The sequence below is a fragment of the Cotesia glomerata genome, linkage group LG10 (assembly GCF_020080835.1).
Source record: "Cotesia glomerata isolate CgM1 linkage group LG10, MPM_Cglom_v2.3, whole genome shotgun sequence".
Taxonomy (NCBI): Eukaryota; Metazoa; Arthropoda; class Insecta; order Hymenoptera; family Braconidae; genus Cotesia; species Cotesia glomerata.
Genome location: NC_058167.1, coordinates 7515810 through 7540966, shown reverse-complemented (window position 1 = coordinate 7540966; position 25157 = coordinate 7515810). Strand labels below are relative to the sequence as shown.

The 25157-nt window shown below is 30.7% G+C and overlaps 3 protein-coding genes across 4 annotated transcripts in view; 2 read left to right on the top strand and 1 right to left on the bottom strand.

Annotated features, from left to right (window-relative positions):
• Positions 1-12817, top strand: part of LOC123272391 (protein vestigial) — a 57981-nt gene extending 45164 nt beyond the window's left edge. The window contains exons 4-6 of the mRNA XM_044739126.1: positions 884-1004; positions 1078-1313; positions 12751-12817. Of these exons, the coding sequence (XP_044595061.1) occupies positions 884-1004; positions 1078-1313; positions 12751-12797 (404 nt within the window). The 3' untranslated portion in view covers positions 12798-12817. The remainder of the gene's footprint in view (positions 1-883; positions 1005-1077; positions 1314-12750) is intronic.
• A 3024-nt stretch (positions 12818-15841) lies between these two features.
• Positions 15842-17234, top strand: LOC123272393. 2 transcript variants are annotated; one of them, XM_044739129.1, is made up of 2 exons: positions 15842-16096; positions 16128-17234. In XM_044739129.1, the coding sequence occupies exon 2, from the start codon at positions 16206-16208 to the stop codon at positions 16995-16997; it is 792 nt and encodes a 263-aa protein (XP_044595064.1). In that variant the 5' UTR covers positions 15842-16096; positions 16128-16205; the 3' UTR covers positions 16998-17234. The 2 variants fall into 2 exon arrangements, with proteins under 2 accessions (XP_044595064.1, XP_044595063.1); XM_044739128.1 differs by having other exon boundaries at positions 15842-16101; positions 16133-17234.
• Positions 17235-17527: 293 nt separating this feature from the next.
• Positions 17528-19021, bottom strand: LOC123272392. The gene is made up of 2 exons (XM_044739127.1): positions 18890-19021; positions 17528-18731 (listed from the first exon to the last, which is right to left on the bottom strand). The coding sequence occupies exons 1-2, from the start codon at positions 18952-18954 to the stop codon at positions 17960-17962; spliced, it is 837 nt and encodes a 278-aa protein (XP_044595062.1). The 5' UTR covers positions 18955-19021; the 3' UTR covers positions 17528-17959.
• Between the last annotated feature and the right edge of the window lie 6136 nt (positions 19022-25157).

The window sequence follows — 25157 nt, the reverse complement described above, 5'->3', positions numbered from 1 at the left end:
TGTAGAGGTATAGAGAGGCAGAGGTATACGAGAATAAGCCAATCTGCAAAATCCTAAGCGGCGCGTTCGAGAAGCATATTTCAAAGTATCTCTGTGTAGCAGCAGCAGGAGCAGTAACAGCAGCATCAACAGCAAGAGCAACAGCAGCCAAACCCCGTGACTCTCTTTTGGTCTCTGTCTCTCCCCAGTGCCTGCATTCCATCCGTGGGAAACAATGCGGACCTGGGTTCTTCGTTCTTCTTTCTTATTCGGTCTATCTCATCCTATCCGCTGTGTACCATACGACTTGTTACCAGTACGTGTTGTTGCGGGTGGTTATATCTTCTTACAGACAGACTCGCCTCCAATTCTCCCTCTCTCGGCCACGCTTACAATTAAAATTCAGCTTAGATAGTTATTGTCCTCTTTAGGTTAACTTTCGTTGGTAATGGACATCAAAAAATTAAACGTTTTATATTGCTGCACTAACAATAACAATAATGATAAATAAATTAGTAGGGTTAGATGTTAACGAAAAAGCTCAATGAGTGAACAACCAAATAAAAAGGACAAACGAGGTTCACGATAATAACGAGTTAGGGAACAGGTTCGATGATATCGCCGGAAGAGGAATGGCCCCGTGTGAAATGAGCCAAGATAGGAATCCTAAAATCCGTGTGACGGGAAACGGGAGAGAACCCTGAGAGGAACGACAAGCTTCTGGCTTATATTCTAAAGTGACCGTCTTGTAAAACAACCATTCACGCGCCTTTATTTTATTTTTATCAACTTGACTAAATTCTTTCTCTTTCTCTTTATTTATTATTAATCCCGTGCTCTATTCTATATAACACTGATTTAAAAATTAACTTTAGTAATTATTAATTATTATTATTACTTATAGAAAATATTCCAATGTCGACGAGGAATTTCCCGCCATCCTTCTGGAATAGTCAGCATCCTGGTGACGTCTATGAATACCCAACGGATCCTTGGCACCCTCATTATCCTCAGTATCATCACAGGTACTTATTGCATTGAATTATTCTTTATTTAATGTAATACAATAAATATTTAATAATGTAATAAAATAAAAAGGGCCGTCCACGAGTATCACCATCACAATATGGCGGCAGCAGCGAGCTACGGCGGGTTGTTACTCGGGGGTGCAAGAAGTTTAGGGCACCACACATCGCATCATCACACGGCGGCCCATCATGCCCACGCAGCAGCAGCAGCTTCATATAAAGACTGGACGTCTGCGACGCCTTCGCAATCCCTCGTAGACGCATCCTCAGCACCCCCCTATCACGGCCCTTATGCACCCCTGTCTGGTGAGTATTGGACCTAATTATAGAAAAATTATTATCAATATCGTCAATTGGTCCTTAATAACGCCCGTTTATTAGTTCAAAAAATTATCTTTTTTATATTCTGTACAGTTATACATATAGTAATGGTTATAATTATTATTTCAATTAATGGGGGTTTATGCCAACAGCAACCAACCAACTCCATGTCTTATATGTGTATTAAAATTTAAAGAGTCTCATTAATTAATTAATTAAATAATTAATCGACATACCGAATTATTTTACTTGTAAAATTGTTAATTGTAAAACATTGCTATGAAAAAAATTTATTTATAAAAAAATAAAGATAACTATATAATTATTAACAACTGTTGTTGAAAAAGTATTTCTTTATTTTTGTCAACCACCAATAATAACATATCGCTGTTATAATGTTGTTTGTTATCTTTAAGTGGTTTTGAAAGAGAGAGAACAAACAAAATACAAAATGAAATAATATATAAGTGCGTGGGGTTGTGTTGGCCCTAGTTAATTCTTTTAGAGTGGATCCTGCTGTCCCCTTTCACCCTTTTTATCCCACTCACTAAAACTCTCCCATCATTATATGACATGCTCGATCGTCAATCGTCGATTCTTGATCCTTGATCCTCGATTGCCCGGCAACAATCAGTGACCACGAAATAATAAATAAATTTAAAAAAATAACCATTATAATATAACATATATCTTGTCCTCTCTTAAAGATCGCTGCATTGAGATATTAAGAAAGCCGGCTAGGCCGCATGGCTATTGATCACAATCACAATCAAAAATAAAAAACACATGCTGAATTCTAATAATAAAAGACGTCAGACATCACCTAACATATAAAAACAGCCACTAACTGAAATACCATATCAAATAATAACAATAATAACCATAATCATCATTTTTATATATACATTTTTAAAGATTTAATCATTTTTTAAAATAAAATTAATAATTGAATATAAAATTTGGCTTACACACTGAATTTTCAATTGTAAAATAAAAGTAAAGATAAAAAAAAATATGTGTCGTTATAAGACGGCATAAAAATTGTTTCGGAGGATGATGGTAGAATGGCGCGGTGTGGCTTGACGCACAGGTAGAGGAGAACAAGAAAGACGGGCGGTCCTTCAGATCCCCGCAATTAATAAGAGCTTAATGGAGGCCGCGACCGATAGCCACACTCATCTCTCTCTATTAAATTTCTTTTGCTATACATTTATCTTTCTCTTTGTCTTTATCTGCTTCCCAGGGAATAAGAAAGAAAAATTTTTTTTCTAAAACAAAAAAATAATATACATTATATATTATTATTATTTTTATGAATGTTTTTTAAAGTTTTATCCGTGTGTCCTGCTCTCAATCTCAGTGTATATAGTACTAGTCTAAACTAATGTATCAACGTTGTGGAACAAGTATCTCCTTCTAAAAGACTCTCAACAACATCAGTCTCTTATTTCTCAACCGAAAATGATCGCGCGACAAAAAGACCAAGGGAGTAGATTCAGTAGCAGTAGTAGTAGTAGTAGTATCTAAAGGAGTAGACAATATAAGGTCCTTTATAAATGTGTGGTCATCGTAAAACATTTAGCTGGAATAAGGTGCTCGAGATACGTCCGCAAAAAGGCGTCTCATATCCCGCCATCATTGTTCAATAGCACAAATAACTCGATATTATCAAGGATCACTTGATCTCCAATCATATAACAACTCACTGATATTATTTTTTATTAATATTTTCATTTTCTTCATTAATTTTTTTGATTCAATTAAACTTTTTTTTTCTGATGACTAATTAAAAGGAAAAATTCAAAGATTTTTTATTTAAATTTTGAAAATCGAGCATACATGAGTGTTGTACTAAATAAACAATTGGTACAGTATCGAGTTTGAGTGTATAAGTATAACAGATAAATGTTATTTCGTACATAAGTAGTAAAACTCGAGTTGACAGAGAATCGAGGGTGCAAAGAGCCGGCTCCAAACAAAGGGGATACGGTACCTGTTTGTCAGACAGAACCAGAACTACTTTATGAGGTGGGCCAATGCTCCAAAAAAGTATCCAATAATAAAAATAAAAACAAGACAAGACAAGAAAAGAATCGTAGGGATAAGAAATAAAAGGAATAAAGAATAAAGAATAAAGAAGAGTGTAGGGGGTGGCGGTGTAAAGCTACCGAGTTGTTTTATTATCTCCAAAAATTTTGATGTTTCTGAGGGATGAGATGGAGGAGGGGTTCTTGTTGTTGCTCCTGTTATTTTATCATTGTTTTTTTTATTTGTTTTAAAGAGTGAAAGAGTGAAAGAGTGTTTCTGGTGATGCAATAGTAGTACCAGTAGCAGCTGTCGTTTATTACTCCTACTTGGTTAACTCTGGACGAGCAAAGACACGCCTTCATCCAAGAACAAACCACGCCTATCTGGTTGTTCCCTTGTTGCGCATTATATTACTTTGCTTCTGAACGGTCTTATATGTCGATTGCGTTACTTTTACTTGGGTTTTAGTTTTATTGTCACGTCAGATTAAGATTAAAAATAATAACCATTTTTTTAAAGAACTTTATTTTTATCTTACGTTGGCTAATTGATATAATTGCCGACTTATTTATGCTTTTACAAAAAAATATTATTATACTCAATTTAGTATTATTTATATTTCATTTTTACAAATTCGGTTTTTTAATTGCTGACAAATCGACGTTGGAAAGTATTTAAGGACATCAGTAGTCCGAGTTACTGAAAAATATAATACCTCACCCCCACGGAAAAATTATAGTTTATCCTAGAATATTTGCGGGGAGTATATCCTAGTATATATATGCTGGGATATACTCAAATTTGCCTAAAAATATATCCTAGGATATATGTATGTGTTACGTCACTTGACTATGGATAGACTATAGATCCGACAACAGACCAGACTATTATAGATCAGAGAAAAATTTTGAGTAAAACGGGATACAAGTAAGCGCATGCATACACTCTAAAAAATTTTTTGGACTCGGTGTGGTGTAAATGATTCGGTTTAAAAAATTTTAACACGGACGGTGTGAAAATCGCACTAAGTATAATGTTAAATTTGAACGGTGTGACCCGCATGGAGAAATATATATGTTAAAAATATATGCCGCATATATTTACGCAAAAAACATATGTCAACATATATTTTTCACATAGATGCTGACATATATGCCGAGATATATGCTGAAATATATGTAGACATATATGTAAGCATACACTGAAAAAAAAATTTCTCAGTTTGAGAATTTTTTTACTCAAATCAAGAAAGTTAAATTCTTCAAAATTATTTACTTGATTCAAGTTAAATTTTTTTCTGTGTATCTCTAGACATATATATTGCATTTATATGAACGCATATGTGTGAACATATATGCCGACATATATTTAACGCAAAAAAAATATATGTGAAAATATATATTTGCATATATTTTCCGTATATATATTTTTCCATACGGGGAATCCTAAATTTTACACCACCAAGCGTGTAAATGTATTTCCTGAAAATTTCTCATTAATTAATTTGATTGTTTAGTTTCAGACTTGTACGAAATTAGATTATAAATATAAACATGTAGAAATAAATATTCAAAAGTATATTTTTTTTATATTATGCTATTTTACGGGGCAAAATCATTCCAACGTAAATCTTAATATCATTGGAAAGTCTGCAACAAGAATGTTAACATTCAAGTTGTTAAAAATTTATCTAATTATATGGTGGATCTTATGTTAGAGTCTATTGATAAAAATTCGAATGTTTATAGTGTTAAATATATTTTTATATATATTTCTAAAGATATAAGCTCATCCCGATGTTGCACTCATCAAGAATCTTCATTTTAATTGCCACATCATTTTTTCATATTTTTATATATATTACATATAGGTATATATGAAAAATATATCAAAATACATGTGAGTACTCAAATGAAAGCTTTTGATGAGTGTAACATCAGGATGAGCTTATATGTTTGAAAATATCAATAATTAAAAAATGACCTTGTATCTTGTGAACTATTGACATTTTAAAAAATATAAGCTCATCCTTATGTTACACTCATCAAGACCTTTCATTTGAGTACCCACATGCATTTTGATATATTTTTCATATATACACATATATTATATATAAATATATGAAAAATTAATGTGGGTACTCAAATGAAAGGTCGATGAGTGTAACATCGGAATGAGCTTATATCTTTAAAAACGTCAATAATTAAAAAAGTACATTGCAATTTAACAGAAGTCATTATTTAAGAAAGCAAAATTTTATTTATTTATAGTTCACAAGTCACGGCAGTCACATAAAGACTGCAAGGTTGCTAGTAATAGTTATTAAATTTTCAAAGTTATGAACAATAACAATAACAATAACACGGAATAGTGTAAAACATGAAATTACACCGTGTTAAATTTACACGAGTGAAAATTTCACACGGAGGAAATTTTACACCGACATTTCACACTTACACGGCGGTGTAAACGTCCTTGATGGGTCCAACTTTACACCGAAATTTTTTACAGTGTATATCCAAGTGGGCAAATTTGAGTATATCTCAGCATATATCCTTGGATATATGCTACACAGAAAGAAAAATTTCTTGACTGGAGAACAAAATTCTTGGCTCAAGAAAATTTTCGGATGCCTGAAGAAAGACCGAAGTTGTGTTGGCCGAAGTAAAAATTTTTCTTGAAATTCTATTCTTGGTGAAAGTAATTTTTTCTTGATTCAAATTATCTTAAATACTTGATACAATAAATTTTTATATTTGATCAAGATTTTTAGATACTTTAGGGAAGCAGCATTACCTACTTCAGCTGAGAAATAGTATATTACACACCTGTGGCAAGAAAATGAGAAATGTCTCAGAACACATATATGTTGCCCGAGGCGAAGCCGAGGTCGACATATATGTGTTCTGAGACATTTCTCATTTTCTTGCCACAGGTGTGTAATATACTATCTTTCTACGCTGGTCAAAAGTACGGGGTTCCCGCTGCAATTTTACGGCAGAAAGCCTCATTTTTATGCCGTGGTCGAGTCGCGCATGCGCTTTACGACGGGGAGCCGAAAAAATGTATTCATGCACTGACAAAGAGACACGGGCGGCAGAAAGTCCGAAAGTCGGTAGTCGCGCTCATTCTATTACTTATGTATACAAGCCTAACCTTACTTGTGATTGTTATGAATGTATCTGTTTTGTTATGTGTCAATGATTTTAGGTTAAAATTAAGTTAGTTACAGAAAATGAATATTTATTTTAATGAAATGAGACTTGTTAAATATTTAAATTACAAAAAAAAAAAAAAACGAGAAATATTTTTTATTCTGATAGATATTCTCAAATAAATAAATTCATTTTTATAATAAAACAGATTTTTTTCTTAATTTTTTTTTTCTATGCATTTTACGATTATTATTTCATTTTTCTGTTTTTTTTTTTTTTTTTTTTTTTTATTCTTAAAATCAGAGTTAATTTATAATATATTTATAACTTTAAATTTAATTAATTAAATTAAGATCTTTTCTCAAAAAAAGTAGTATTATGATAGATTATATATTAATATTTTTTTGGACGGGTTTTTTTGATGCCTGCCCCCTCCCCCCCCACCAGCAGCACTCGCTTCGCTCGTGCCGCAAATGTCGGGGGCAGGCATCAATTTTTTTCAACGCAATTTTTTGCGTACTTTCAACCGCATAGCAAGAAAACTAGTATACACTACAAGGGCAGAAATTTGAGAGCCCTGCACTGCGCGCCATGTGCCCGAGGCGAAGCCGAATTTCAACTTTCTGCCCTTGTAGTGTAATATACTATTTTTACCTTGAGAAAATTTTTCTCTTGAATATTTGATACCCATTTTATATTCTTTTAGCGTGCAATTATACAAATTGAATGAAAAAAAATGATTCAATATTATTTGATCTTCCCATTTGATATGTTAATCAATAAAAATATTAATGAAAATTTACTTCTATCGAGATATTTCATTTTTTGGAGCAAGAGAGAAATTTTCTCAAGACAAGAAAATTTACTTCTATCAAGAACTAAATTTTTTGGAGCAAGAGGCTGAATTTTCTCAAAACAAGAAGATTTTCTTGACTTAAAATATTTTCTTGGCTCAAGTAAACCTTTTTTTCTGTGTAGGATATATTCCCCGCATATATTCTAGGATATACTATAATTTTTTCCCGGGGGCAGTTGTACATATTAATAGAAAAATTAACTTGAATCAAAATATTTTTTCTTAAATCAAGTCAATTTTTTTATCAGTGTACCTATAAAGATAAATTGATATTACAGTGAAATAATTTAAGTAAAATTAGTGTTATGTGTAAATATGTCTATATAAATCAATATATATGTATGTATTAGGGTATACAGAGCTTTAAGATAGAATATATCTGTATATATACACGGCAATATACGGAATACAAGACTGACCAAACGGGTTCTAAAGAATTTGCTTATAGGAATGTAAACTACGTTCACTATTTAAACTGGCGTGCGTTATTGCCATAGTATGGATCCAACTACTCTGTCATTCCTGGTAATAGTCATTACGTCGTGTCTTACTCTCGAGAAATCTCTCGATCAATCGCCACCTGGTGCAGACGCTGCTCTCCCATTAATATTCGTTTCACAATTTATTTCTTACATATATAGCATACAAACTACGAGAAAATAACACAATTATTCTTCGGATACTTCCGTCTCCTGATCTATCACCATTACAAATATTCCCAATATAAATCTTTAGCTGAATAATTGATAAGTAAATTCACTAAATATTTTTAATACTTTAATTATCATTATTATTATTATCAATTTCACCGAGTTTATAAACTTTAACATGTAGTAAAGTAATTAACGTTTAAATGCTTAGCTGTCATTAGCTATATTACAACCGGCAATTTAGGTATCAACTCATTATAAGTATATATGTTTATACGATTTACTGTTCACTGTATGCTCTCTCTTGCTACTCTAAAGTAATTATATAATTGCGTAAATTAACTAGTTGTATACCACTGATATAAATTAGCAGAGAACTTTATATTTAAGTACGACGATTAATCGTAATTGGGCAGACAAACAGACTATCGCACAATTATAATAAAAAAAACTCGGGAAACATTAAAAAAAAAAAATTGTCTTATTAAAATAATTGATGAAAAAAAATAAAAATGTATTGCTAAATAAAAGCAGACGAAATGTTTTTGCATTTGAGGTGTGCAATGTATCGAAATCAAACGACCAAATATCCCAATTAGTTTTCGATAACAAAAAGAACAGAATCCAAGTGATAATCAAGTGAAAATAAATAAATAAAAAGTTCAGACATTACCGGGCGTTTCGTACCGTCCTGGCACGCGCCTCAAAAATGGCGTCGTCTTACGTCACGCGATTCCTCTTGGAGTTAACAATATATATGAAGGTGAACTTACACGTAAGTGTGATGATAGAAAAAGGATCAGAATACAACGGCGTCAATGAGTTGGAGGAAGAAATATATATTATATAACTGAAAGAGTGTGTGAGCACATGTAGACGGGTGAAATGTTAGCAAGGGTTAGTGAGCCAGTAAATAAGTGGTTGGGGTGTTGGTGAGTCTGTGAGCGAGTACGTGAATATGTGAGTATGTGAGAAGAGAGAAGAGGATGGTGATATAAAAGCGTGGATCCGGGGATCGGGGATGCCCAGCTTTTCGAGGATTGGTCAGCAACTTCAGTGGAGGGAGTGGTCGCAAACGGGCTTTGCTAAATCGATCTCTCAAAGTTATACCTTATATACACTTTTATTATTCCCCATCATCATAATCATGATAGACTATCAATGCACATCAACCCACAATATCTACTTATAATTATAAATAATTATTGTAATAATAGTTTGTCATTTTTATATACGTATATGATATAATATAATGGTAATTCTAGACAATAAACTTGTGAAGTGATAAATAAGGGGTGGTGAGCTATTAAAGTCATTGTCATTGCTTTATTGGATTCCTGTCCAAGCTCGGAGATTCTTTGACCCTTCCTTTCTTCCTGGGTTCTACATCGATAAGGGTCATCACAATGCTTTTTATTTCTTCCTTCAATGGCTGTATTCCAGGGATATACACGACCCTTGAAAAATTAAAACCTGAACTAGAGCAAGAGGGTTTTACATTTCATTAAACTTTTATTTATAGTATAATATTAATAATGACAATTACAATATTTATTAAAGCGAACCAATTGGTATTCCTTGCACTTTGCCTCAGGATTTCAATAATGGCTTTTCCGACTATTTTATAGTCTATTTCTGTGTTATAAATATATTTATCTCACACACAGAAAAAAATTTTGTTAAGATAATCTAAGATATGTTGTGGTAACAAATGAATTTTTTAAACATAGGGATAACAAATTATATGTTAAAATAACAAAATTTAGGTTAAAACAAGTTATTGATATGTTATAACAACAAAACAGTTTTGTTACTATAGCAAAATCTTTAAGTTTATTCGATAAAATACTTTAGTTGGTATAACAAATTTTTTTATTGGAACAGCAAAATTATTCTATTAAAATAACAAAAAGAATTTGTTGGAGTAACAAAGACAATTTGTTGAAGTAATAAACCCTCATTAAAAAAAAAAGATTTAAAACGATTCAACCCATGCAAAATGTATATCTATACACGGATAAAAAATTTCACTTGACTCAAGATCAAGAATCTTGAACCAATAACACCATTTTGAAGAAAATAACACTCTCGAGTCAAGAAGAAAAATTCTTGAATCAAGAAAATTTTCTTGAACCAAGAATTATATCTTGACTCAAGAAATTATTTTTCTTCAAAATGGTATTCTTGATTCAAAATTCTTGCTCTTGAGTCAAGTTAAGTTTTTCAACAGTGTATATTTGTCAAGTTGAATCGTTTTTTATCGCCTTCAGCCATATCGAATCGTTTTAAATCTTTTTAACTTCCCGCTAAGAAAATCGAAGATTTTCAAAAATTGGGAAGTTATTGGTTTTACCCCGTTTTTCGAAAATCGAGTTCTCATCATATCTTGACGTTTTGAGGTCCTAGGAAGCTTCCTTGAATGTTTTCGCAATGATGTCCGCGTGTGTGTGTGTGTATGTATGTATGTATGTATGTATGTATGTAACAAAGGGATGGCCTTTAGGGTCAACCGTCGTCCTAATTTTTTTTTTTTTTTTAATAAGGGAAGAGAATTTGTAATAATAACAATTTATTTATTTATTTATAGAATAATGAACTCAACAGCTTTAAGCCAATTACAGAGTTCCTTTACAATAATTGCACAAATAACATAGAATCTAGTACATATATACTACTAATATACTCACAGTAATAAATTGTTGGCGGCCAATATTTCAGGCGATATAGAAAATTAAACTTATAACAATTATCATATTAACATATAGAATTTACAACAATATCAACAAGAGTTCTTATATTCTTGTTCTGAGTCAAGTCTATTTCATTATCATACTCATAAAACAATGAAAATTTGTTGGAATAACAAATAAATTTGTTATAGTAAATACATAATTTAAAAATATGCTATAATCAGCTATAGCTGATTTGGAAAATATTTTAGCAACAAATTAGTTTTGTTATTGCAACAAAATAATTTTGTTGCAGCAACAAAGTTTTTTTGTGACAGCAACAAAATGATTTTGTTAGGGCAACAAATTGATTTTGTGATTTAACAAACTGATTTGTTAGTACAACTTGAAACATTTTGTTAATGCAAATAATAAATTTTTTGCTATAATTACATTCCTTTATTACCAGACATATTTTTCAGTTATCCCGTCTTTTGTTATTTCAACAAAATTGTTTTTATGCGTGCAACGATTTTGATGTATCATTAATAAATATAATAGAAAAGTTATTACAACAATTAATAACGATGTTGATCCAATGATCATAATTTTGTCACGTGTTAAATACTCGTGTGAATAGTTACTCTACAAAAGTTGGAAATACAAATTTATATAGTAATACCTAAGATAATAATAGTATTAATACCGTAGAGACAAATATTTGACGGAATACAAATGCTATTTGTCAAATTGTGATGTAAATGTTTGTGTATATAGACATAGACAACTTCTCGCTAATGTTTTCTTCAAACTGTTATTTTCATTTTTATTATTATTGTGATCATAATAATCAGAGTTTGTAAGGGTTGGTAATAGTATTTAGCAGGGGAGTCGGCTGACACGGACAATATTGCTACTATTTGCTAAGTCACGGAGTCAACCCCATACATATACTCAAACATACACCAGGGAGAGAAATTAATAGTATCATCCCTCGATAAATCATTTCCACTTATATTGTTTAAAATTAAAATTATACCTTAATTGATAATTTAAAAATAAAATTATTATTCATGAGAATTGAAGTTTCTAATGATTGTAAATAAATAAAAAATAAGTGAAGTGGATGATAAAAAATAAAAATAAAATACAAGAGTTGTTTCTCCCCTGTATACGACTATCTATTATCAATTTTCCAATCGAGTGAGTTTCTATCAAATAACACTCACCGAGATTCTTTTTTATCACTCACACACTCCAAGATAAAATCGTTTTTGACTGTTATATCTAAATATATATATATATATATATATATATATATATATATATATATATATATATATATATATATATATATATATATTTGACTTTGAAGTATATATATAAAAGTACTATCAGTAGCATATCAGCAAAAGTACCGACGAAATTATATAGAAACAGCAGCAGGTATTAAAGGTTACTTTTGTAGAAAGCACGCGTTTGCCACGTGCATACAATCATTTTATGAACTCACTCATCCCCAAATTAATTCCCATTGATAAATCTTAAACTGTAGGTAGATAATAATAACAATAATAATAAAATATTTTTTTCCTTTGCCTGCTCCTACTGTTAAATAGAACAGGTATTTTCGAGCGTGTAGTTCGAGACACGAGTCAACACGTGTCCATCTCTAATGATAAAGAGATACATTGTATATACGTCATATATCATACATCTATAAAATATCTAATATTCATATACTAATATGTTTATCTTTATTTCGTCAGCTAATTGTCCTATTTTCATCTCATAAATAAAATATAAAATTTTTTTTATTTTTTTTTTTTAGAATCCAAGAATTGAAATGTTCATTTTATTTCTTCAGTATCTTATACTTAATCTCTGGCGTCTCACAGCGGGTGCCATCAACAAAGACTCACCCTCCTGTATAACATACATACCAAATATTCCTTTTTTCCAATTGTTTTATTATAAATATATATTTATTTAATTAACTTGAAAAATAAAAAAATGCTTTTATTTATTATTGTTATAATTAATAAGTGATATTTGTATGTCCAGGTCTTGATCCACAAGTTCAAGATTCCAAAGATCTCTACTGGTTCTAGAAAATGATGAGAGTCATCCCGAAAAGGACGCCGTTAGAAAAATATTATTAATTAATGACAAGGAGATAAACTTTTTTATATATTTTATTTATAAATCACAAAAAGTTTGAGAACTATACACCAGAAAAGTGATTTTAAAATTTTAAAATAATTTAAGAAAAAAGTTTTATTGTCAAGTGTACATAGTGTTGCCTAATTACTATAAGGAACGTTTAGATATTCTCTAAATAAGACTATTAATTATAAATACTAGTACTGCGTGCACTATTTATCTTAAATGACTGCTGATGAAAACAAATTACGCTGAATACAAATTTTTAGTTAATTAAAGTAGTCTCTCATCTACCAATTATTAAAATTATTATAATTAAATTTGTAAATTTCCGACGTTGAAATTATTTTATTTATTGTTGACTTATATTTTGCCATGTGTACTCTATTGCTGTGTAATCATTTTCCCGTTTAAAATTTTATTTGTTAAATTATTGTAATTACCATTCACCATAATACCTTCATAAATATCACATCTGATAATTATTTAATTTAAAAAATAAATTAATAAAAGCAGTTGAAAATAACTCAATAATTATTTTTTTTTTTTTTTTATTAAATATAATACAATTGAATTCCCATTTACACTTCCCGTGTAGGAACCGCCAGGCATACAACAATGCCGATGACTGGCCTATTAATGGCTTGCAATAATTGGCTGATGGTCAAAATACCAGTATTGGGCCATTAATGGGTGATGAGTGGCCCATGGATCTTGTATCGAAATCGCCAGTGATACACTTGGCCAGTCATTCAGCCAATGGTTGGCCGATCAATAGGTAACCTTGGTTGGCCGATGATCGAATTACATTAATGGGCCAGTAATATTCGATTATCGGCCCATGGATTTCGTATCAAAGGCACTTATTAGACAATCGGCCAGTAATCCAGCTGATGGTAGACCGATCAATGACTATCGATAGTTTGCCGGGGATTAAAAAACATTTTTAACTCAATCGTAAGCTACAGAAGGTTGACAGTATTTTGAGGATAATTTTCGAGCTATATTATAAGTGGATGAAAAGTTAATCAATTATTAATTTTATTAAAAATATTTAAATATTTATCAAAGTATTCATTTAAAATATTCATTTTTTTTTATTTTGCTAACAATTTTTTTTTATTAACAAAAAGTGATTCTTGTTTTTTTTTCTTTTTTAGTTTAAATATTAAACGAGTTATGTTTTAAATTATTAATTTTTAACTTCCCGCTAAGAAAATCGAAGATTTTCAAAAATCGGGAAGTTATTGTTTTCACCCCGTTTTGCAAAAATCGAGTTTTCATCAGATCTCGACGTTTGAAGGTCATAGGAAGCTTCCCTGACTATCCCCGCGAGGTTGTCACGGTGTCTGTATGTATGTATGTATGTATGTGTGTGTGTGTGTGTTTTTTTTTTTTTGTAGGGGTGGGAATCCTTTTTACGGATTCTAGGCATAGCTGTTTGGCCTGGATATGTGGCGACTCGACGCAGCGTCATACTAACTCGACACTAACGCCCCTACCCACTAAACCCTAAACCCCTCTTCCTTCTTTCCTCTAATCCCTCATGGAAACCGCCGTCAGGCATTACTTCGTGAAGGGAGGATCTAGCTACTGCTCTTCCTTCTGGTGGCTAAGGTGTTAACTATCTTCCTTCTATCTTCTGCTATTTGCTCTTTTTCTTTCGGTGGAACGCAAGTCTTTAAGGACTTCTGTTGCAAACGTGTTGGTAGCGTTCCAGGCAGCTTCTGATGACAACATTGCTTCTACTAGTGAATCTGGTTGCATTCTCTGGTTCAGGATCCTCTCCAGTTCTTCACGCTGTGGATCGAAACGAGGACATACAAAGAAGACGTGCTCCGCGTCTTCAGCAGCTCCTGGGCAGGACGGGCACTCCGAAGAGCGTGTGTGTGTGTGTGTGTGTGTGTGTGTGTGTGAAAGTATGTGAACCGCTTATAACTTTTGAACGGCTTGACCGATTTCATCGCGGTTGGTGCCATTGAAAAGAGCTTGACCAAACTTAGATTTTGAAGACTATTTGGACCGATTCAGATCAATAGATTTTGAGAAATCTTAAAAAAACTGAAAAAAAAATTTTTTTCAAATGTGGTTTTTTTGGAATAACTTTTAAACGGCTTGATGGTTCAATTCCAAAAACTAATCAGCTCTTAACCTCAAAAAACCACATCGATCGCCACCAGTCTGGTCAAAATCGGTTGATTCGTTCGACAGATATCGTGAACGAAAGAAAACCGAAAAAAGTGTTTTTTCGGAATAACTCCGAAATTTCTAGCGCGATCAATTCAAAATTTGAGTTTCTTTGTGAGGCTTGAAAAACTGCGTCGAATGCTTCTAACCGCGTAAAAATCGGTTTATTCATTCAAAAGTTATTGTGGTTTAAAAATTCAAAAAATAGTGTCTTATCAAATCTCTATCAGACTTTTGAGCTCGAAGAGCTTTAAAGGATAGGAAAGCAATCTCTTTGAGCTCGGAGAGCTCAAAATAACCCATAAATTGTATTTTTGAGCTCGAAGAGCTCAAAAACGTCATTGGTGCAATTTTAAGCGCCTAAGTATGGAATTAGCGGGAAGTTGCAGGGATGGCCTTCAGGGTCAACCGTTTTTCTAATTTTTTTTTCTTTGCGACTAGACTATAGGGATCGTACGTGAAATATAGAGGCAGCACTACTGTCGAAGTAAGCGCTCTCTAGTATTCCTTTGCCGAAGATAGTGGGATCAAAACATTCATTAAAAATAACATAAAATATTTATAAATAATGGAAAAAATAATAAAATATGGCTTTCAACCGGTTGTCAATAATATTGTACACGGCCAAAATGATGAAAAAGTTATTTAACTCTAATCATGTCTATGGTGTAGTTGAAAAACAAAATAATTTTGTAAGTGTCATAACCGTTAAAGTCGTGCCACAAACGAGTGAGTCAAATACTTCTGATGTGAAGGTTTTGGTACGTATAAAAATTAAATTAAACTCTTTATTGCAATTAAATTAAAATTCTCAGTAATTTAGACATGTAAATTGAAATAATAATAAAAATATTTTATTTCCGCTTGGAAAGAATCGAAACATCAGTAATGCTGTATGTACCTGTAAAGCAGGTCTGGGAGGTCAATGCAAACACATCACTGCGTTGATTCATTATGTCAATTCTCCAGAAAGCTCATCTTCAAAAACAAGTCACTTACAAGAATGAGGTAAGCCAACCCAACGACAACTCTTGGAATACTATAAAGGTCAAAGAATGTCGAAGCTCTTTACCCCACAGCCTTTGTGTCGAGAAGCATTAAAATTGGAACCTGTCAAGATTACGACTGCTAACTTACCGGACTCATTCGCCAACACACCTCTTGGAAAAATGTTAAAACTAGAGGAAAAGGAAAATGTTGTTGTTACACCAGCTGAAGCACTCTTGAAAACGATCCAAATGAAGATGAAACAAACGCTTACGGAAAAAGCGGAGAAAGTTGTGAGTGATATATTTTTGCTACAATCTGTGAATAAAAAATACAGTGTAGAAGTAGTCATAACCAAAGATTTATATACGTTTTACAAACAGAATGTTTGTTGTGATTTTAAAACTGCTTTAAATTTGAGTGTTTCAACCATTAAACAGTCAAACAGTAGCAAGTGGTTTAAACAACGTACTCTACGGATAACTGCCAGCAATGCGTACAAACTGAAAGGTCATCGTTTCAACGTAGAAAAAGTAATGACAGATTTATTAAATCCAAAGATTACTCAAAATGCTGCGATGATATATGGGAAAAAAAATGAAGATGTAGCTTTGAAAGAGTATAGACAATTACTTGATCCAAAGTGGGAGGTTGTCAAAGTCGGAGTGATAATAAATCTGCAACAACCATGGTTGAGTTGTTCTCCAGATGCTATTTTAGTATATGGAAAAGAAGCTTGGCAGAAACAACTGGTTGAAATAAAATGTCCATACACCTGCCGGAAAATACCTGTTTGGGACAACGAACTTGGAAAGTCGAACGTTCCATACTTGAAAACAGATGAAAATGGGTTATATTTAAATCCAAGTCATTCAATTTATATTCAAGTTCAGCTCCAAATATATGTGACCAACATAAGTTATTGTGATTTATATATTTATTCACCACAAGGTAGTGTGCTGCTGAAAATCTAACGAGACAACGAGCTATTGGCAAACTTAATTCCTAAACTGGAACAATTTTATTTTAGCTAATATATCCAAAGATTACATGCTAAATTCTGTACTAAATCTAAGTAAAATTACTGTTATTAGCAAAATCAACAAGTTCTTGTTTAAAATTTTATTATGTACTGATCAGAGAGATAACAATTTGCCATCGACGTCAAGTTACATAACTGTGATGGTTTTAAAATCTAGATAGAATTTAAGAAAAATGGTAATAATACATTTTAATATTTTTAAAATTTTATTAAAATATTTATTTACTTAAAAATATATTAACTTAATTTATAAAAATTATTAAAAAAAAAACTTTAAAAATTTCAAATTTGTTAAAAAATTTTGTACTAAATGTGATAAAATAGAAATATTTAACATTAATAAAACTATTACTTAACTTACACTTACCTAATGTTCAAATAATAATAAAAAAAAATATTAAACATTTAATTTTTAATACTTTCTATAATAAAAACATTTATATAAATATTATGTATCGATTTATTTAATACAATTCCCAATTCAATATATTATTTACAATTTTTCTCAAAAAATTTTACTCAATTACTTCTTTCTCTTTAAACAATGGTTTCTGAACATTAATTAAGGCGCAGATGACAAAAACTATCTCATCAATATGAGGAAATAACGAATTTGGTACTTTCGATAGAATTTTAAAGTCCTTGATTCGTTGATTAACGCGTTCAATATGTATCCTTACAGAAGCGATGTTGAATGTTTCGTCTACTTCTTCCGGGGTAAATTGATCTTTATAACCAAAAGGAGGCATCACAAAAACAGCATTTTTATTTTCTACTTGGGTTTTTATCTGTGGAAAGCCTTTATCAGCAAGAACTACATCACCAGGCTCAATTAAATCGACTAAACCACAATCATTCGTAATAAAGCAATCACCAGCACGACCACCATAACATTTAGAATGATAAACCAGTTTTTAATTTTATTAATGTAATTAATAAACTGGTTTTTTTGTCTATTTTCGAGGCTTTACAGTCTGGAAGTAAAATTAAGAGATAGGAGAAAATTGCCAATGACACGCCCGTTAAACTGCTCATAACTTCGTCTGTAGTAATTGAAGATAGTCCATGGAAGCCTCGACAAGATTTTGTAAGATCCACATTTATTGGATCACAACTTGAGTCTCGGACATCCTTTGAAATTGGTATATTTGCTTCACAATTCTTATCTTCTGATTTCTTCATTGGAATATTTATCTGTACTGCTGCAGTGCTTATACCGTCATGATAGTCCTGATTGCAAAAAAAATATGTTAATTCTTCGTACGTTTCATCCACAACTGTCTCCGTTTGACAACTTATGCTTCGTTGTACAGGTTTAAGAATAACACTTTCAATACCAGCATCAGACTGATTCTGATCAACACTATTAACATGCACATTATCACCTTGCTCCATTACTGGATTAATTAAATTGGTGATATTTATCGAATTTTCGGTTTCATTACTCACAAAAGATTTCTTAATATTCGAAACTTTTAATAATTCACGATTTTTGACTCGCTGGAAACGTCCCAAGGATTCTATATTTTTTTTAATATTTTCACTTCCAGGAAAGATGGAACGAACGTAAGACGGATGTAACGGACGTTCCGATTTTTTGTTGTTGATAAAATGAGAACTACAAATTCTCGTATTTTTATTTGGTTCCCAGTCTTTCGGATTTTCTCTGAAAACAAAACAAATTAAAAGGTTAAGTTTTTATTATTACATAAATATCATAAATATTAATAACAACTATCAAAATTATAGTTTTTTATATGCCCGAGTTTAATCTGAACTTTTACTTTAATTTTGTAATGAATTGTTGATTAATACTGAACTTACACATAATTTTTTACAGCTTTTATCCACTGTTTACGTTTTGCTATTTTCCATGCGGCTCCAAACATGCTATCTAGGAATTTATGAAATTTCACTTTCACATCAACTCCACGTTTTTGACGTGATGTATTATTACAACATTATGTCCACCCGCATTTTTTTTCTTTAAATCTAAATCATCCGCGCAGATGGAAGACTTCTCCATGCGCGAAAGCCACAATAAAATATAAGCTACGCGACTGCTGGTTAACTAGCGGGGACTTCTGCAATATCAGCACCGTGAGTATTTAAAAAGGCGATCAACAACCAACGCTTTGTCTTAGTTGGTTAATCCGACTTCCGCGTTTAACTGACGGGCCCATGCCTTGTAGAGTCCTTTGCTTTAATTTGCACTGCACTTAGAGGAAGTTTGGACGCGGTTTAACCGGCAGGCCACGTATTAGTTATTAAATAAAGTCTACGAACCAGAATCTCAAAGTTCTAATTTGCCCTGCATTTAGGCGAGAATTCGGCCAGTAGATAAATTTTAAAGAGTCGAAATCTCAAAGTTCTAATTTGCCCTGCACTTAGGCGAGAGTTCGGTCAGTAAGAAAATTTAGAGAACCGGAATCTCAAAGTTCTAATTTGCCCTGCACTTAGGCGAGAGTTTGGTCAATAAGTAACTTTCAAAAGCTAAATTTGCGCACTTTACCCTACGAGGGACTGCAGGACGTTAGCTCAACTTAAATAAAATTCATTATTATAAATTTCGATTAAATAAAATTTGTGAAAGTGTAAAAGTTTTGGTGTTTATAAAAATAAATCTAAAAAGAAGTGAAATCTGTTTTAAATAAATTCATTTCGTAAAATAAGAAGCCCTTAGAATAAGCAGCCCAAATCCATCCAATTCCATCCACTGCAAAGACCAACAGAGAGCCCATTCAAGGAGAAGGCGCTAACAGCAGCCCCGGAATCACGGATCCGATCTTAAGAAATAATCCTACAAGTAGTAAGTACATCTATACTCAATAAAATCCGTGCTCAGTCTCAAACAAAGGCGTGGTAAATTCGTATATCAAAAACGTCCCACATAAATAATTAAAAACAACGGAACTAAAACCTCCGTTGCGTATTCTTTAAACTGTTAGTCCAAACCTCCACCGTTTACGCTACCGCTCTAAAAACGCCCTTGGACATAACAACAACCACGGATGCAGCAATTCTTTCTTAAAGCTGACATAATTAAAATAATATAAATTAATTTTAATATTAATTATTAAAAAATAAATCACGTGTAAAAATTTAATAAACGATGCCAATTACTTGAGATATTCACCACTCTTTGGCGTAAAAGATTAGATGCTCGATCCCTATAGATTCATATACTTGTGGACGTTAGTCGAGACTATTCGCTCTGAGTGAAGCCATGGTAGGGAAAATTAAATCGACTGAAGCGTTCGCAGTGGTTACTTTCGGAGTTACGGGAGGCTATTATTCCTAAAATTGTAAGCAAGTACACGTGGAAGTATTTATTTTGTTTTAATTTTAATTAATTAAAAAAAAAAAATGAGACACCAGAGTTGTTGTACCTTAAAAAATACCAGCAGAAATATTTACTGCATTCTTTTTTATTTTTTATCATTATACGTACTTGTTGATTCGTTTAACTAAAAAACAAAACTGCAATTATTACACTGATAAAAGGATTTATTAACTATTAATAATTTAATTTATTTGAAGACAATTATTTAATTTATTAAACTTTAATAAATATTTTTTAACATTCAATAAATATTTAATTGGGAGGAAAGTACATTTATTAATAGTTAATAACTATTTATTAATAGTTAACGAATATTTATTAACAGTTAATAAATATTTTGTTGAGTGAATTTGTTTTGCTTGTAATATCATAATGATATGAAAATGGCTTATAAACAAAAATCATTTTTATAAATTATTTGTATTAATTATATTACATTATAATAACGTTTATTGTAAAATACCGAATTCCATCACAGCTCATAATTACCTTTTGTATTTATAAATATTAAAAAGGTTAATTTATTTAGTGAATTGAATTATTATCATGTATTCCAGCTATAGGATTATAAAAAGTGTCAAAAAAAAATTGCTATTTTTGCTTTTGGTTTTAAATAAATATTTGCTAACAGTTAAGAAATATTCATTAACAATAAATCCTTCTATCGGTGTATAAAATTGACACATATTTTTTATGACTTTTTTTTTACAATTATTTATAAAATTTATTTATTTTTATGTTTCTTGCTATTGACATACGTATAAAAACATACTCTGACAGCCTCCCGTAGTTCATATCTTGACTTGCGCTGCAGTCACACTCATAGCGAATAGAGATTATAATATATTGTGAGACCTCGCTCCCTACACGTGGTGTGTTAGGTGAAATTAAAAAAAAAAATTTACTTATTTAATTCAATTAAATTTTGTTGGCATTGATTGTAAAGCTATATTCTTCGCCTTTTCTTTTATCTCGTCAGGAACAAAATCATTATAATCATCGTCTAAATCACTGTAATCACTGTCCATATTTATTACGGAATAAGATTGTTGTTAAATTAAATAATGTTCAGAAAATATTTCACACCAGAATAATGTTTACGACTGAGCGAAATCGTTAATAAAAAACATTTGAGAATCATTAATAGAGGTTTTAGCATACTTCAGACTGAATCATAACCGACAAAAAGATGTAATTTTAATTATTTATTATTTTGTATTTTTTCGTGGCTTTGAATGTTTTTAAATATATTTTTTCGTTTTTTTTTTTACGGTGAAAGTCAAATTTTTAGAGCAGAAATGTATGAATTGATCTTAAATATGAGCCCGTAGCCTAAAAAATTCCTATCTACTCGTTTCATAATTGTTTATTTAAGTCAACAGTTGAGCGAGTCCTAAATACGAATTTAGGCCACACAGTGCTATAAATAATTTTTTTCCTCATTTGTGAATTTAATTAAATAGTTAACTTATCAACTAATTTTTTTAATTATTTTAAAAGGGTTGTATGAAGAAGATGAGAAAATCGTCATTGGACGTTTAGAAGTGCATGATCGAGAGTTTGATTGGGAAAACCTAAAAGAATATGACCGAAGAATGTGGGAGTAAGTTTTTTAAAATTGTTAAGTACTTTATCTAAATAAAAATAATTAATAATAATTATAACTATTTTAATCTATTCAATGGTTTATTTTCGGAATGATTGCTGACGATCCTTTATTAAAAATGAGAAAAAAGACTAGTAAATTATGTTTCTTTCTTCCTTCGACTGCTAAAATATTATGAGGTATAAGCTTCCATAACAATAGCTAATAAATGAGAAATTGAAAAAGTAACAAAGCGATGAAGAAATGCTCCTTCCACTCTTGTTAGTTTTGGCTATTAACTTTATTTCTTGACTTTTTCTTCGTAACAACTTAATTTTTTCTTGCAAAATTTTTGATTTTTTGTTTTTTAAATCAAATTCTTAATAAATAAGTAAATAATTTTTTAATTAATATTTCAGGATTATACATTTAAAACAGTTCAGGAATGCCTTGAAATTGAATGGCTACACTATTACACCTTCCGTTTCTTTGAAAGACAATGTGAGGCTGAATTAAGACGAGCTGGAATTGAATAAAAAATTTTCACGTCAGTGTCCCAAAATATATCAGTTTGGAAAAAAATTCCCCGGTAAGACTATCCGCAACCATGATTTCTTCATCAAGATCAACCTCACCAATCAACTCAATCACAAATCCGATTGTAAGACTGAAGAATTAAATAACGTTATGCCATTAAAAAGGACACTGACCAAAACTTCTGGAGGGTATCGCTGTCAATTTTTTCAGTCGCCCTTTACTTCGTTCTATGAGATTTAAAAGTAGTTTAAATTTAATTTTCTATTTTTTGTTTATAATTTATCAACACATTGTTAATGGTTGAGTAATAGAGTAAGATATTCTAAAATTAAATGATAAAAATTGTATTTGTTAACATGTTAATTTATGATCTATTGATTTTTTCATATTATTCATTATTTAATTATAAAAAATCCTAATTGACTTTGAGCTAATAAATTTACTAATAATTAATGTTTTGTAAATATTTAACATTTATTAATATTGAACATTGAAGTTAATGATTTTAAAGCAGAGTTTATAAAAAAACTTATGTGTTTCAGTACTTCAACATTCAAAATTTCATCATATACTTACCATTTCTAAACTATAAATATAATAATAAAAATTATTAATATTTTTTCCAGCTATTAATTTTAATAAAAATTTATAGCTACACTGATAAAAGGATTTGTTTATATTTAATAAGCTTTATTAACTGTTGATAAATGATTAACAGTTAATAAATTATTTATTAAATACGATTTATTGAATTTTAATAAATATTTATTAATTGTTAACAAATATTCATTTACCATTAAAAAGAAAAAATAGCAATTTTCTTTTGACACTTTTTATAACCCTAGCTGAAGTACATGATAATAATTCAATTCACTAAATAAATTAACGTTTTTAATATTTAAAAATATAAAAGATAATTATGAGCTGTGGCAAAATTTGGTATTTTACAATAAACGTTAATATAATGAAATATAATTAATGCAAATAATTTATAAAGATGATTTTTGTTTACAAGCATCTTCATATCATATGACATTTACAAGCGAAACAAATTCACTGAACAAAATATTTATTACCTGTTAATAAATATTTGTTAACTATTAATAAATACTTATTAACTATTAATTAATAGTTAATAAGTATTATTGAATGAACTTTCCGCACGAATAAATATTTATTGAATGTTAAAAAATATTTATTAAAATTTAATAAATTAAATAATCTTATTATTATTTATTTATTTATCTATTTATTATTACTAAGCACTTTTCACTATTTGAATATTATTAAGCCAGTATAAATTGTCATCAGAAAATAGAAATATTTTCTATCTTAATAGACAATCTAGCGTTATGTTTCACTATTTAAATTTTTTAATTTGGTTACAATCGGTAAAATAAAAATTTATTCTGTGCAAACTGTATCTGTGTAATTGAACTATTTGTGCAATAAACATCTGTGCATAAGAAAAATGTGTAATTTATATATGTGTTATCAGAATCTGTGTTATAAGGAATCTGTGCAATAGGATTCTGTGTGATAGAGGCCGCCCTGAAGAGTTAGCATGACGGTTTGAAGCGTGTTCTTCTGACATATCTTTTCAGTGATTGAAGGGTAGAACATTTAATCGAATTCGAAGTACGGCATTGTGAAAAGGAAACTGATACGATTCCAGAGCGATTTTCTGAGGCATTTACTTAAAAAGTCTATTCGAATTTCAAATCTCGGGGTATTGATTGGTTTATCCCTATGTTTAAATGTATGTAATCACAATCACGACTCAATTTAAGAGACAAAATCGATTCTTTTCGTATAAATTTGCATTATTTGATAATTTGGGACGGCAAATTTGATTTATTTGGGACGGTTATGTATTTTTTTCGCTCCATTAACATATGGTTCTCTGTAAAGTAAAAAAAAAATTTCTTCAAGGTTTATTCCGTAATTATAATTTTATTGTTTTCTTTTAAAATTGAAGTTTTTTTTTATTAAAACGTATAGGAAATGAAAAATTATTTGTGTGTTCTACAATTTAGCAGCTTTTGACAGTCTTGCAATGGACCAAGGCGTAGCTTAAAATAATAACAGGCACCTTGAAAGGACTTATCGCCTATCGATATCAACTGATATATTTTGGTATTTTCACGCCATCAAACTCAAACTTTTACTAAATAATCTTATTTTTCGCGTATTCAATAGAACACAGTAAAAAATTTTATGTCATTGCGTCAAAATTCATTGTTAAAAATCATCGTTTTGGCATGGAAAATTAAAAAGTTCATGCTTATAAAGCCGAAATTTTTTATTAAAGTTGTATATTTAAAATTTATAAGGGGATAGAAACCGATACGTCATACCGAACAAATTAATTTTAAAAATAGAACTGCAGTCTATAGTTCAATAAAATTTTTCTTCCAGACTTAAAATATCATTTAAGAGGGCAAATCATGCATGAACAGTTCTTGTCAGCTGATATATGGAGTTTTAATCCTTATCTATTTTAGGCTAGATCAGACATGATTAGACATGGACAGGTCTGATCAGGTCTGAGCGTATTTAACGCTTCAGACATGAACAGGCATGGACAGGTCTGATCAGGTCTGAGCATATTTAATACTTCAGACATG

Coding starts and splice junctions, on each gene's coding strand:
- LOC123272392 (XM_044739127.1), bottom strand. CDS start 18,954: ATGTTTGGAGCCGCATGGAAAATAGCAAAACGTAAACAGTGGATAAAA. Junction 18,732..18,889: donor AAAGCTGTAAAAAATTATGT/GTAAGTTCAGTA, acceptor TTTTGTTTTCAG/AGAAAATCCGAAAGACTGGG.
- LOC123272393 (XM_044739129.1), top strand. CDS start 16,206: ATGTTAAAACTAGAGGAAAAGGAAAATGTTGTTGTTACACCAGCTGAA.